The 15,330-nt window shown below is 39.6% G+C and overlaps 1 protein-coding gene across 1 annotated transcript in view; it reads right to left on the bottom strand.

The window, feature by feature from the left end:
* Window positions 1–3,127: 3,127 nt before the first annotated feature.
* LOC116516665 (zinc metalloproteinase-disintegrin-like MTP9) overlaps window positions 3,128–15,330 on the bottom strand; it is a 36,155-nt gene continuing 23,952 nt past the window's right edge. Inside the window, exons 14-18 of the mRNA XM_032229303.1 lie at window positions 10,452–10,541; window positions 9,078–9,276; window positions 6,334–6,448; window positions 3,724–3,847; window positions 3,128–3,160 (exon numbers count right to left, since the gene is read on the bottom strand). Coding sequence (XP_032085194.1) covers window positions 3,128–3,160; window positions 3,724–3,847; window positions 6,334–6,448; window positions 9,078–9,276; window positions 10,452–10,541 — 561 coding nt within the window. The remainder of the gene's footprint in view (window positions 3,161–3,723; window positions 3,848–6,333; window positions 6,449–9,077; window positions 9,277–10,451; window positions 10,542–15,330) is intronic.

The raw sequence follows: 15,330 nt of genomic DNA, 5'->3' as shown, positions 1-15,330 counted from the left end.
ACACCCCTGCTTCTCTGTGAGGTTTTGAATGCAAGGGGATGGAGGGGACAGATGCTCTCTGATGTTGATGGTCACCTGGACTTCTTTATGCATTTTCCCCACTGCCCCTGATTCCTCAGGTGTTGTGCAAGGTGATCACTGAAAAAGCAGAGGTGATTCTGGTGGCCCCTCATTGGCCATGATGGCCATAGTTCACCAACCTACAGACCTTTTCGATGGCCAGACCTGGAGGATCCCTCAGGCCAAGGGTGCTCTCAGCCAGGGGTCGCTGGAGCATCTGGACCCTCAGTGGCTCCAGCTGACTGCCTGGAGCTTGGGAAGAACTATCTAAGGGAGGACAATTTTTTCTCCAGGGTCATAGGCACGATCCAGGCCTCCAGGAGGCCCTCCATGATTCTCATATATGATGCTACACAGCACAATTTCTGTAAATGGTGTGAAGCCAAGACCATTCATCCTACAACTGCTTCAGTACTCCAGGTATTGGAATTTCTCCAAGACGGGCTGGAGAAAGGGCTATCACCTAATACACTGAGGAGGCAGGTAGCAGCTCTGGCCACTATTTTGACTTGAATGGGGGACAACCTTTGTCCCATCACCTGACTGTGAGGAGGTTCCTAAAGGGTGCGGTCAATTTGAGACCATCGGTAGTACACCTCTACCTCACGTAAGATTTGCCCAAGGTTTTATCAGATTTAATTGGGGGGGGCTTTGAACTCCTCTGGTCTGTTGAACTGCAGTTCCTTATGTGGAAAGTTGCCTTCCTGGTGGTTATCACCTCCACCAGGAGGATCTTAGAACTGCAGGCTCTGTCTGTGAGGGAGGATCTTTGCACCTTCCACACCAATAGGGTGGTCCTATGGGTAGATCCTTCATTTATACCCAAGGTTTCCTCCTGATTTCACCGGGCCCAGGAGGTCATTTTACCCAACTTCTGCTCCTCACCTAACCATCGTTTGGAGAGACAGTGAACAAGCTGGAAGTGCAATGGGCCCTTAAAGTCTACATCAGTCACACTTCTGACTTTAGGAGGTCAGAAGCACTTTTTGTATCATTCCAGTCCACGATGCTAGAATAGAAGGTGACCTCCTCAATTATCTGCAGCTGTATAGCTAGGGCATACAATTCACAGCATGAGCCGGTGCCTAGAGGTATAACTGAGCACTCTACGAGAAGTGTGGCTACTATGGCAGCCTGGGCAACACAAGCCTCTCTCAATGAGATCTGCAGGACGGCCACCTGGGCTTCACCTTCCCCATTCATTACCAACTATAACAGTGGTGGGTTGCAGGCGGTACGTCCCAATACAGGCGTACCGGAGCCTGCCCGGAGCACTGTGTACCGTTCTGGTATGGTGCTCCAGAGGGCACACTTACCTGCCTGAGCTCCTTACCTGTCCTTTAAGACTTTGGCGCTTCCACGGACGGCACGGACGGTGCCTGCGTGACGCTCCACTGAACAGCTGGAGCATCATGGAGGCTTGAGGAGGCATTGTAGGCAAGTACGACACATGCACACACTGTGCACACACCACACACGTCCATGTGGGCGATGCCGGGCCCATTCCAACAGGTACAGTTGGAACGTGATCCGGAACCCACCACTGAACTATAAATTAGATAAATTTGCATCTGCAGAAGTGTCATTTGGCTGCACGGTCTTACAGACTATTCATTCTGCAGCATCTGTTCCAGATCAGTCTCAATCCCTCCTGTAGGGACAATAGGGCTTGAGTATGTCCCATGCATGGATATTATCTCCACCTCTTTGGGAAAGGGTGTTGGTACTTACGTGATTCACTTCTTCTAATGGGGTGGAGATAGCATTCATCTCCTCCCTTCTATAGGACTGATCTGCATTAGACCATTCTCAAATATCCTTGATATCATTCAGGTTATTCATTGTAGAGTTGTTGTTGGCTATAACTTAATTGTTGATGAGTTACTGTTTACTAAAGTTAATGTTCAATGACACATTGAGTCTAAGTTCTTTCACCAAAAAGCTGGGTAAGGCTAGCAACAGGGGTGTGGCTTAACTAATTTTAATCCAACGCAGTCCAATCCAAAGGCGGACAAGATCAACCCATGCATGGTTGCTATCTCCATCCTATTAGAAGAGATATATTAGGTAAGTACCAATGCCCTTTTACTCACAGTGGCAATTCACCCTACAGTGCCAAACCCTTACACTTTGAGTTCACCTTCGTTTTTCATGGTTAACTATATGGCACTTGAAGGATGCCTTCTTCTCTATTCCCCTTCAAGCAGATAGCCAGAAGTGGTCTGCTTTTCTGTGGTCTGACAATGAACAGGTACAAAAGCTCAGCTATATTGGACTGTTTTACACTAAGTATCTGAAAATAGCCCAACCATTTTTGGTGAAGCCCCTGGTTCTAATCTATTCAGATGGAACACCCTCCTTCCAATCGGGAAGAAATAGCATTGTGTTGCAGGTCATGGTTGTCTCAAAGGTTATCTCAAAGACCAAGAAAGTCAGTTGCCTTTTGAAAAGCCCATGTGTTGCAATATGTGAATAATTTATATTTAGGGGCTTTCTAAGATAGAATGAGACAGAATGTCTCAAAATGAGACAGGTGACTGTGAATAAACTAAATCCAACTTCTTTAATGCCAGTAGAAAATTCACCTGGATGGTTAAATCATGATTGCATACAAGTTCTTGATATGATTTACTTCATCAAACCAGATTTGAAAGACAAGCTTTTACATAATGAGAATAGTTTATTGATGGAAGCAGCTGCATCTTGGAAAGCCAGTGTAAAATTTTGGGATAGGAAGCATTGCCTTTGAATATACCAGCTCAAAAGGCAGAACTTGTTGCATTAAATGTGCATAGCAATTGGCAAGCATATTTTTTCTTAACAAAAAATAAGGCTTTGGTGTTGTATATGGAGCTTTATGGCAGGTAAAAGGTTTAATTATAGCAAAAGAAAATCGGATTAAATATGGAGAAGAAATATTGCAAATTTTAGATGCCATCTGGAAGCTAAGAGTGATTTACTAGTAGGATAAAGACAAATGGGTCTCTTTGGACTTGAGGGAAGCATTCTGGAAGGAGGATCTCCAAAATCAAATTTGAGACAAACCAGTGTTTGCTCAGTAGGCTTTTCACATATCAATACAGTGCCCGTTGCTGCAGACCTGAAAGTCAAAGTAGGAGATTATCAATAGACTAAGACAGCACTTGCCTCACAACTAAACTCTGTCATTCCTTAGAACTAACCCATACTTCTTTCAGTTTCTACATTGTATAAAAAACAGAGGGAAATGATTCCTCATCTGGTCACATAAGTTTTGGGATTGTTTCAGCACTGCTAAGTGGCTGTTGTCCTTTGGGTCACAACCAGCTCTGCCCTGATTTTCTCATTTCTCTCTTCCACCTTCCCTACAAGTGAAGAGAAAGGACTGTCTCTGTCCAGAAAGTGCTCCAAGGGAGAAGCACAAGGTTCTCAGAAGACCAGGCACTTTGTTCTTAGAAGAAAGAAACAGCCCTGGACATTCACCTCATTTGTTGTGGCTGCTGTTTGAAAGAAAAACAAAAGAATAAGAAAACCCAAAGAAGGCTAGAGAGATACTTTTTCTTCTGTGTACATTCATTGTAGCTTGGAAAACCTAAACCAACTTTCAGCAAAATCCATTATGACACTTATAGTGATCAACCCTTGGAATCCCAGCACATAGATTAGAGGTAATCTTTTACTAACCTTTCTATCTCCACATTTTGTTCCAGGTTCAACCATTCCATCATCTGGCCTATCTGCAAAATAGCGGGCTACGCAAAATGTGGTGTTTACTGTTGAGCAGTATAACCTGCCACACTTTATATCCCTGAAAAGGAAACAGTGAATTAATTGGACCCATATCATGAAGGGCTTTAAAAGTAATGACCAACTGCTGGAATTGGGCCCAAAAGCAAACTGGCAACCTGTGCAGCTTGTGTAACAATGGTGTCATATATGCCATCTGCCAGGGGTCTCCAGCATTGTCAGCATCATTGCCTTCTGTACCAGTTGTAGCTTCCAAATGCACTGCAAGGGTAGCCCTATGCAGTAGTCCAGCTAGGACCAGGACATGAGTGACTATGCTAACAATCTTGATCTTGGGTTAACCTTTATGTGTTTTTGTTTAATTAGAAATGGAAAACCAGAAGTTTGTCCAGCCTCAGTAGGAACTAGTTGCCCCTGCCACATAACTGAAAAATCTCACAAAATTTCAGGTTTTGGAGATCACAGTTCCTGTATCTCCAACCGTCTCACTGTGATTTTCCTGTTTTTAAGGATGAAGATGGTTGACTCAGGATTTTTATCTTAAGAGCAACTAATGCATCCATTATCCACCTGGAAAACCCTTAAAGCAGATTTAGGAGACTTTAGAGATTTTCCAGATCTCTAGCCTAAAATTCTCATAATCTCTGATCAGTGGAGGGCAGAGGATGATGGGAGTTGAAATCTAACGACTGGGGCAACTGCACTAAACATTGGAAAAGGAAATTGCCCTGAAAAATAGTTATTATTCCATTTCAATCTAATAAAAATATATGAGTAAAGGTGAATAAAGGTTGAAATAGGAATGTATAAAATAAAAGGTCCCCGTGTTTTAACAAAAAAACAATGGTACAGAGGTCTGTCTGTTTGTGTAAGAGCCAAAAGGAGAATCTGGATTTATACACATGACTAAAAGATAATGTGGCTTATTGCTTAGTTTGGGTTCAACATGTGGTGCAAATTTGGCCATTGTGATTTCTAAATCATGATTTATAAGTTTTTGACTTATGACCACAAATGTGTGAAGAATTTCCATTTCTGAACAAGGCTCTTGTTAGGTGAGCTGCACCCTTTTTGGCATGGTTGTTAAGTGAATCACTACAATTGCTAAATAAAACACATGGCTATTAAGCAAATCTGATCCCCCTCCCCCCCGGTTGTCTTTGATTTTTTGGAAGCTGGCTGGAAGGTCACAAATGATGAACATGTGATCTTGGGATACTGCTGTACTCATAAATATATATTAGTTGCCAAGCACCCAAAATTTGGTCACATGTCTATAGGAATGCTGCAACAATTGTAAGTGCAAGGGCTAGTTGTAAGTCACTTCTTGGAAGTCATTGAATGAATGGTTGTAAGTCAAAAACTATCTGTCATTTCTGACACAATCTTTTAAAAGGCAGTTTCCCAAGATAGAAAACAAAGGAAAATTAGCCATTCAGAAATTTATTCACATTTCTACGGTTTTAGCCAGATGGCAGAATCAAATTCCCACAGATGTGGACCCTAAAACATTTCTTATTATCCTTATATTATATCATGGTTTGGTTTATGGTTTATTATTTATAGGCCGCCCTTTTCCCTAAGGGGACTCAGGGCGGCTTACAATATATAGGGAGGGAACTACAAGACAGTAAGACATAAAACAATACATAGTAAAAATAGTACACAACATTCATCATTCGGGTGGGGACGGATTACGATCTTTATCCCCAGGCCTGACGTGATAGCCAAGTCTTAAGGGCTGTGCGGAAGGTCTGGAGGGTGGTGAGGGTACGAATCTCCACGGGGAGATCGTTCCAAAGGGTCGGAGCTACTACTGAAAAGGCTCTCCTCCGTGTAGTTGCCAGTTGACACTGACTGGCGGATAGAACTCAGAGGAGGCCTAATCTGTGCGATCTAATAGGTCGCGAGGAGGTAATTGGCAGGAGGCGGTCTCTCAAGTACGCAGATCCACTACCATGAAGGGCTTTATGGGTGGTAAGTAGCACCTTGAAGCTCACCCGGAGATCAACAGGTAGCCAGCGCAGCTCGCGGAGGATAGGTGTTATGTGGGCGAACCGAGGTGCACCCACGATCACTCGCGTGGCCGCATTCTGGACTAGCTGAAGTCGCCGGGTGCTCTTCAAGGGCAGCCCCCTTGAGTAGAGCACCCGGAGCACGTTGCAGTATTCCAGCCTAGAGGTCACAAGGGCCCGAGTGACTGTTGTGAGAGCCTCCCGGTTCAGGTAGGGTCGCAACTGGCGCACCAGGCGAACCTGGGCAAATGCCCTCCTGGTCACAGCCGTCAGATGGTGGTCGAAGGTCAGCTGTGGGTCCAGGAGGACTCCCAAGTTGCGAACCCTGTCTGAGGGGTATAAAGTTTGGCCCCCCAGCCTGAGTGATGGAGCACTAGCCAAATTATTGGGAGGGAAACACAACAGCCACTCGGTCTTCTCCGGGTTGAGTACAAGCTTGTTAGCCCTCATCCAGTCCCTAACGGCTTCAAGACCCCGGTTCATCACGTCCACCGCTTCATCATCATAGAAGGAAATGATTTAGATTGCTTACTGTGGTTCACATGGAATCTTTACACCATTTTCCCTTCTGCAGTAGCCAGCCTGATTCTCCTCATTCACTGGTGATTGGTTATTCTCAAAACATTCATCTGAACCCACAGTCATATCTGCAAGAGGGAGTGAGAAACCAAGACAAATATCTGAGTGTGTAACATGCCAGCAGGATAAACAAAGGCTTAGGAGATCCCAGAGGATTAAAGAAACTATAGTTAATATTTGTTTATTTGTAACCTATTATTTTGTAACCCATTATTTATTTAATCCTCATTATGCCTGATTCAGTCTCTATCTGATACAGTGCTACATTAAACTTGCTTATTGAATTTTATGGGCACAAAAGCTGAAGCCACTTTTATGCCACTTGCAGAACATCATGCAGAAAATCAATGGCTGGAGGCAAATCTGAATGCAGCTGCATTCCTCTTTGTGCTCATTCTCCATTTTCCAACTTTAACACTGTTGTAGAAATATCCCTTTGCAGTAATGCAGTTAGATGGGGGATTCCTGGGTGGGAGGGGGTGCAGTCCAGATGAGTAAGAGGCAGTTCAGACACCCCAGATATTACATGTGAGAGAAAGTGTGTGAAGACAGCTCCTCCCTAATCATTTACAGCAAGATTTTGTTTACAAGAGTGAAAGAAGAAAGAACTCAGCTTGGAAGAATTATCCTGTGTCATTCTTGATTTGAGGCCTGTCAATTCCTGGGTATAAGTCTTTTTGAATATAGCTGGAATTCTTGCAAAAGATTGAGCTATTATCATTCATTGGAATGTTACATCATGTTATGCTATTTAACTGACCAAAATAAAGATTTCTTTGTTTGAACTGAGATTTCCATTTTCAAAGCAATGGAAATAATCCAGCAAGTGTCCATTTATTGTCTAAATCACATCCTCCATAAATCCAATGGATCGATTGATTATGCAAGTGGAACAATGTTCTGATTTGGAATTCAGATTTCCAGTCACCATCACATGTCATCTGAGCCTTCATAAACAATTTAGAGAAAGGGATAGAAGGGAACTCATCAAATTTACAGACAATGACTAGCTGAAAGGAATAGCCATCACTCCAGAAGATAGGCTTAAGATCCAGAAGGATCTCGAGAGATTTCAACTAGAGATACCCTATCTAATGAAATAAATTCAATGGTGAAAAAAGTTTTAAAAAAGTTTTATATATAGGCAAGAAAAATCAAATCACAGGTAAAGAATAGGTGATACCTGGCTCTATACTATAACTATAAGAGGGATCTTGGAGTCCTTAGTGGACAGCCACTTAAATATGCGCCAGCAGTTTGCTGCAACTGCCAAAAATCCAACACAGTCCTAGGCTACATTAACAGAGGGATAACATCAAGATTATGTGAAGTGTTAGTACTACTTTATAATGCTTTGGCAACACCACATTTGGAATATTGCATCCAGTTTTGTTCGCCACAATATTAAAAAATGTTGAAATTTTACAAAGAATATGGAGAAAAGCAGCAAATATGATTAGGGGATTGGAGGCTAAAACATATGAAGAACAGTGGCACAAATTGGATATGTCTAGTTTAATGAAAAGAAGGACTAGAGGTGACATGATAGTAGTGTTCCAATATTTGAGGGACTGCCACAAAGATGAGGGAGTCAAGCTATTTTCCAAACACCTGAAGGGAGAACAAGACCAACAAATGGAAGCTAATCAAGGAGCAAACTAACCTAGAAATAAGGAGAAATTTCCTAACAGAACAATTAATTAGTGGAATGGCTTGCTTTCAGAAGTTGTGGGTGCTTCAATACTGGAAACGTTTAGATTGGAAATGGTATACAGTTTCCCTCTTGATCAGGGGGTTGGGCTAGAAGACCTCCAAGGTTCCTTCCAACTCAGTTATTCTGTTAATTCTGATTCTTTTAATTAATGACCCTGAACCTGTATTTGGGCTTTCTATAGGCAAAGCCTCACTGCATTATTGATCTATGGCCAAGATAAATCTCCATGCTTACTGAAAACTATCTACCTTATATGAACAAGGGAACTTATTTTCAGTTTCCTTTTTCAACATAAAACCATGCTGAACACTTTGTGAATAGTCTGAAAGTCAGGAGTGAAGAGTAACAAAAATCACATCCCCCAAGATCTCTTGCTTCAATTATTGTGCCAAATGTAAAGAAAATTTTGATCCCGGGGTTTGAATATTCTTGGGACACTGTCCCATAATCAATTTATATTATCTCTCATTGAGATTGGCTCATATCTATGTCCAATTTGGGAATGTATCTACAACCCACAAAAGACTCTTTCCCCAAAGTCAGTCTTTCCAGATTTCTTGACTACAACTGCCATCATCTTGGACCATTGGCCATGTTCCCTAGGGATGACTGGAGCTTTAAACCAAAGGATCTGGAGAGCTGGGCTCTAAAGCCTCCAAAGAAAAAACTTCATCTTGAAAAATTAATTCATCTGTACAAAACCCTCAGAAATTGTAGGTGCTCCAACACTGGAGATTTTTAAAGAAGAGATTGTATAAGGTTTCCTACTTGGGCAGGGAGTTGGACTAGAAGACCCCCCAAGGCTCCTTCTTACTCTGTTATATGCAATCATGATTTACTATGGATACAAATGAGAAAATCTTTGATTATGCAGTGACTGACTTAATTGTTGATGAGTTACTGTTTACTAAAGTTAATGTTCAATGACACATTGAGTCTTTTCTTTTACAATAAAATTATTCTGAATCCTAAAGTTGACTTACTTGGATTACGGAACAAAGCAACACATTGGTTTGCCAAGGTGGGACATTTCCCATTGTAGCAGTAACCCGAGTTGTTTTGGCATGGATGTCCATTCCCATGGAGGCGATCGGCGGGACACTCAGCAGATCGGCCAGTGCAGAATTCAGGCATGTCACAGTCATCCCTTGCTGCCCGGCATTCTGCTTCTGCTCCCCTAAACTGTGGTTGAGAATGAAAAATACTCCCAGCTTTGACTCTTTAGGGATCAAAGAGTCAAACCATGATTCACAAAACATTTCATAACCTCCTCTTCAGCTGTCTTGAGGATTACCAAACAAGGCATCCTTGCCCTGTTACAATTTTGGGTAGTGCCTAGATGTACTACTCTGTCTTATTTGTTATGAGAAAATGGTTGCCATGAAAAGCTCAATTACTGAAAGAAAAATCTACATTGGCTGACCATAGAATGAAAATCAATTAGAATTCCATGAAAAAGCAGCCAAATGCTAATTGCTGAACTTCTCATGATATATTTTTATTTCCTTTGATGGAAAAAAGCATCCATAGAATTTTCTGATGTGTTGAAAAAAATGTGGTTGCCTTCTCTTGCTGTGAATCTAGTCTTGTGATGAAAATATGGAAAGAACAAAATGTTTTGGGCCCCTCTGCTCAAAAGGTTAATTGCAGAGTCAACTGGGATCCCATATAGAAGGAACTTGCACCTCTCTCTTCATGGCTCTGTAGCAGCTCCAGAACGTGCCACCAAAATAACTGAATTTAGAACTTTAGAGAACAGGTAGAGAACTCAAGGGGGAAAAAGCAATTTTTATTTCCAGACGTCTCCTGCACTTATTTCCATCCAGAAATTCTCTGAGAGAAAAATGTCACAGCATTACCAGGAACCTCTTAGAACACGAGTATCAAACTCTCCACATCACGTTGCCATCATGTGGCATTTCATGATGTTTTTCCCATTTGCGGAGCTGGGGTGGGCATGTCCTGTGCATGATACATCTGGCCCAGGGGCCACCAGTTTGACACCCTCATCTTATAATCTTCCAGAAAGTCAGAAACCAAGTTAGGGCATCAATCTCAAACTTAAATAAGGCCACCCTTATTTAAATTGGACTTCCGTGCAAACTCAGTCAAAGAACATTTTTTTTCAGAGACATGATTTAACATGCAGTGCATTTTTGATCGAGACAAGGCTGAAATTTTGTTACATTATCCTCCCTATGGATATGTTCATAAGGGTCAAATAAGCTGGAAGAGGGGATAGGAATAGGTTAAAATGTTTTGATCATAGTAAACAGCCAAGAGATATTAAAATTTTATATGGCTAATATGGAGCAGGGTAAAATCGCTCTTGAGTGTTAAAAATAAAGAAGTCTTACTCTGCATTGCTCGCAACACTCTTCAAAGTCACACTGTGCCCCAGGTCTCAGCTTACAAGTTGCAGCATCGCAGCAGGCATTTTGACAATCCTGAAAACCAAATTGTATCAAATGATGTCATAGACTTCTCAGCCTGATCTTTTTTAATTGGTCTATTTTGAAGAGGATAACTGCGAAGGAAAAAGATATGTCTGTGATGGTTTCCCTGTTATGGGTTCAAGCTAACAAATGCACAAAAGTTTTTTTATTGTAAACGGTTGATGGCATATCTACGTGAAGCAGAATTATCTGATATTGCCTGTGTGAAAGGAATAAAACAAATAAAAATATCCCCATCTCCCAATTGAGCCCCCATTCCTTTCTTATTCATGAGGGATTTTGTAATCTTCATGCCAGCCTTGGAGGGAGTCTAGCGAAGAAGCACCAACCATGAATATGAACACTACCTTTATTGTAAGGTTACAGTAGCAGAATCTTTAAATACTGAATGAACATTTCTATCCTCTCATTTTTATGGACCAAAAGAATGGGTGGGAGGTGTTCCTTTTGAGATGTTTGCCTTGTCTTATTGCTTCTGCAAGCCATTCTTTTATACTTATATGATCATTGAGTAGATTTTTCTTCCTCCTTTTGTCTTTCGGGGACATTCTTACAAACCATTATATGTGTATTTAACAATGCAAAGAGGGAGAGGCGGGACTGACTGAGTTACATCACAACATGCAATCTTGGAGCTCCAGGATTGTTGTTGATATCTCTGTTACTGGACAATCCTTTTAGACCTAAACCGTCCTGATGAGATGGTGATAGAGAAGACCATGTCCTGCTGATCTCGGGGACATTGCAAAGTCCCTGATCAATCCAGGAGAAAGCTATTTTTGCCATCTACAAGAGAAGCAGCCATTTTTAAGCTGCACAACATTGGGACAGACCCCTGAACAGAAGCTGAGCAGGAGAGAGTGTGTGTCGGAATTGGTGAGATTTACTTTTAGAGAACAACCAAAAAGATTTAGAATAAAGTTAAAATTGAAGACAGAAGAGAGTAAGCAGCAGCTCAGCCTGAATTAAAACTATTGTGTTATCTTTTTTTCTTTAACATTGTTTCCTTTTTAAGGATGAAATTTTCACAAATGCCTCTTACTTTTTCAGTTGGGCTGGTCTCTTTTTCCCTTCTTCTTCTATTTTTCCCCATTTTTTGTATTTGTGGATTAAGGATTCCTTTCTTATCTTTTCTTCAACGCATGGCAGGATCGTCCTTTTTAACCATTTTTTTCTTAACCCAAAGAAAGCTTAAATAGAGAGCTAAAAGCAGAGGAAAAAGAAGTAACACTGCTATCTGGAGTCAGGAGGCTTGGAAATATTGTTTTTTTTAAAAATATTTGATGTACTGTATATCTCATGCTTCAAGGCTTCAGAATTTGTTTATTGAAATAACAGAAGGAAGAGTACAGTTTGTTTACACAGGTGATCTTCTGGAATATTATCAGTAGCTGGACTGCAGTAAAGAGAAAGCCTTGACTTGAAATATTATAGTGAATTTATTTGAAACCTAGTAAAATGCCTTGGATGTCCTAGTGGCAGTGTTTACAACCTGGAAAAATGTTGCAATATGAACAAGAAGAGGAAATATCTTTGCAAAGAATTATGCTAGAAATTCAAAAAGTCCTAATAAGCACAGAAAGAATTGAAAAGAATCTGGGGATTATAGAACAAAGAATAGAAAGAATGGAGGGAAGAGTTGAGGATATTGATGAAACAGTGATGAAACTTGAAGATAGACCTCAAAAAATTGTAGAGAAATATGAACAAAGTGACAAGAAAATTGTTGATACTGACAGCAAACCGAGAGTAGAGGGAAATGATACATATGGAATACTGAAAGGAGAGGTAGATGAACTGGATCTCTATCTCATGCTACAAAACACAGATGAAGAAAGGGTAGAAAACTTGGCAGAAACAATGAAAGTATCTTTGGCAGAAGCACGAGGGATAATCAAAGGCAAGCGGATGAAAGGAACAGATGGAGGGTTTTAAGTCTTTACAAAATATGCAATGAACAACAAGTTGCCAAGAGCAGTTCACACAAGACTTATCAAGAAAACCCCTAGAATATAGATTTTACAAATGGCAAGAGATATTGGACTACACTACTACTGGAGGGATACAGGATGATGAAATGAAATATCACAATAAAATTAAGTTAAACTTAGTTAAACCTAGATTATTATGTATAAGAAAAAGTAAAAATAGTTATAGTCAAATAAATGATTAATAATGATAATAATGCATTTATATATACTAGATTGATATATGGAATTTTATATAAGCTGTAAATGAGGACCATAGAGATGATGTGGGAAAGCCTTTTTTAAATAAAAGATAAACAATTCTATGTAGAATAGAATACAAAGATGTAACACCATTGGATGAGTCCAGGATGACGTAATGAAATGTCATAATATAAATTTACTTTAAATTTAGTTTTCTTCACATAAAAAGGATGTAATAATAGCTATATGCAATGAATGTTTAATAATCATAATAATTGTATGCATATATATTAGATTGATGATATGAGCAATGGAATGTGTGAAAATGAGTAAGGTGACATATGAAATTAGAGAACAAGAAGATAAACAATTTTATAGGACATGGGATCTATTTAATTAGTGGTTAGATTAAAAAAAATATGATATGGAATTGTAAATTTATTAGAGAATGTTACCAACACCAAAATAATTGAATGATTTAAAATGGAATATATATATATATATATATATATATATATATATATATATATATATATATATATATGCACGCACACACACACACACACACACACACACACACACACACACACATATATATATATATATATATATATATATATATATATTCCATTTTAAATATATTTATTTATCAGCACAAATTAAAAAAAACACAAATATAACAAAGGCAACAGTAAAAATATTGGGTTTCTGTCGTGATGGACTCTTGTGACGAGCCGATTGACAGATGATGGAAGCAGTTAACTTCCTCCCATAATTGGGGCTTACCAGGGGTTGTAAAAATCTAATAGATACCTTTCACCCTGGCTTCGCTGATAACGGATAAGAGCCTGTGGCCTAATGGCTAAGATGTCTGCCTAGTATGTAATGTAGCCCAGGTTCAAATCCCAGTAAGGGTATGGATAGCTGATGAGAGCTAAATAGCTTGAAATAGATCTATACTAGTCTCCCTTTATTTATTTATCAGCACAAATAAAACATAAAAAACATATATATATATATATATATATATATATATGTTTTATAATTTGTTACATCATCTTCAATGTATCCAATATTAAGATATATATGTATGTATGTATGTATGTGTACACACACACACACACACACACACACACACACATATATACACACACATACATACATACATACATATATATCTTAATATTGGATACATTGAAGATGATGTAACAAATTATTATAATATAAATAAACTCATATTTAGCATACCTTGTTTAAAATGAAGAAATAATAATGACAGTCAAACAAATGAAGTACTGTAATAATAATGTATACAAATATACTTGATTGACAATATGTGACTTTATATAAAATTTAAGGGATGACTATGGAAAGAATGCACAAAAACCTTGTAACTAATCGGAAGAAGGCGGGGCTTAGCAGTGAGAAGACGGACTTTCAGGCTACTCCTGAAACTCCTCTATTCCGAAGCATTTGGATGGTCCCTTTTTTGACCCAAGCTGTCCCGGAGAGACAGTGAAAGGTAGGAGGAGATCCAGTGGTCCCAGAGATGTTTGCAAAGTCTCTGGGGACCTGGAAAATAACCTCCTTTGCCAGTGACCTTCGGATTAGCCATAAGGCTAACTGAAACTGCAGACAGCCCTAAAGAATGTTGAAAGTGTTTCCAGCTGGTAAGATTATTTTATTACTCAGAGAAAAACAGTCCGCCTAAAAATTCAAGCTAATTTAAATTAAAGAACAGAAGACTCTAGCGGCGATTTTGATCTTTTTATTGGTTTTTGGATGGTGGTTATCCTACCTTTTAAATGTTTTAAATGTTATTCACATGGACAAAGGATAGATTACTCCAACATCTCCTCTGATCCTCTGCAAACGGGCTGTAAACCAATTCACTATAATTTGGTTGTTTACAACTTGACACTTTTATTGCTTGGCTGTGTTGGTCTAAGATCTGATAAGATTGCACAGCTCCCAGCCTGCTTTTATTTGCAAATGCCTCAGAGCTCTCAAGAAAAAATACTAACTGCGTACAAACATGGCGTCTATTCAAGCGTCTATTCAAATGATTTTTTCAGCACTACAGAAATTATCTGCCACACAAGATAGAATTGAGAGAAAATTGGATTAGTTGGTGTTTTTAGCAACGAAATACGAGGAAAAAACTGAGAATGTTCTTCAAATACAAACTAAGGATGTCAGAGATAAAGATTCTCAATTTGCTGATATTCGGGGCAACTGGTTTACTTCTGAGGGAGAAAAAGATGGAATGTCTGAAGGGGAAGCAGCCACACAGAAGATTTACTTCAAAAGACAGGGCGCAGGAGGAGTGAGAAGCATTAAAGAATTCATACTTTATGAAATACCATCTGCAAAACATTTGATACCACCACTGAGAATTAAAGACAAGCTGATAAAGGAAATAAAAAGAGGGCAGCAGCATTATATGAGAGGCACCATAAACAAAAAGGTGCAAAGATTTCTTCGTATGGACTTGCTCATAAAGATGTTTGGAGAACTGGACCTACGAATGGCAACAGATTTAAGGCTGTTCTGTTACTGGAGAGACACAGGCTGATAGATGGAAGAGTATAATTTAAAATTAGCTAAAC

Source organism: Thamnophis elegans, chromosome 13, assembly GCF_009769535.1.
Source record: "Thamnophis elegans isolate rThaEle1 chromosome 13, rThaEle1.pri, whole genome shotgun sequence".
Lineage (NCBI taxonomy): Eukaryota > Metazoa > Chordata > Lepidosauria > Squamata > Colubridae > Thamnophis > Thamnophis elegans.
This window is presented reverse-complemented; position numbering and strand designations above follow the sequence as displayed.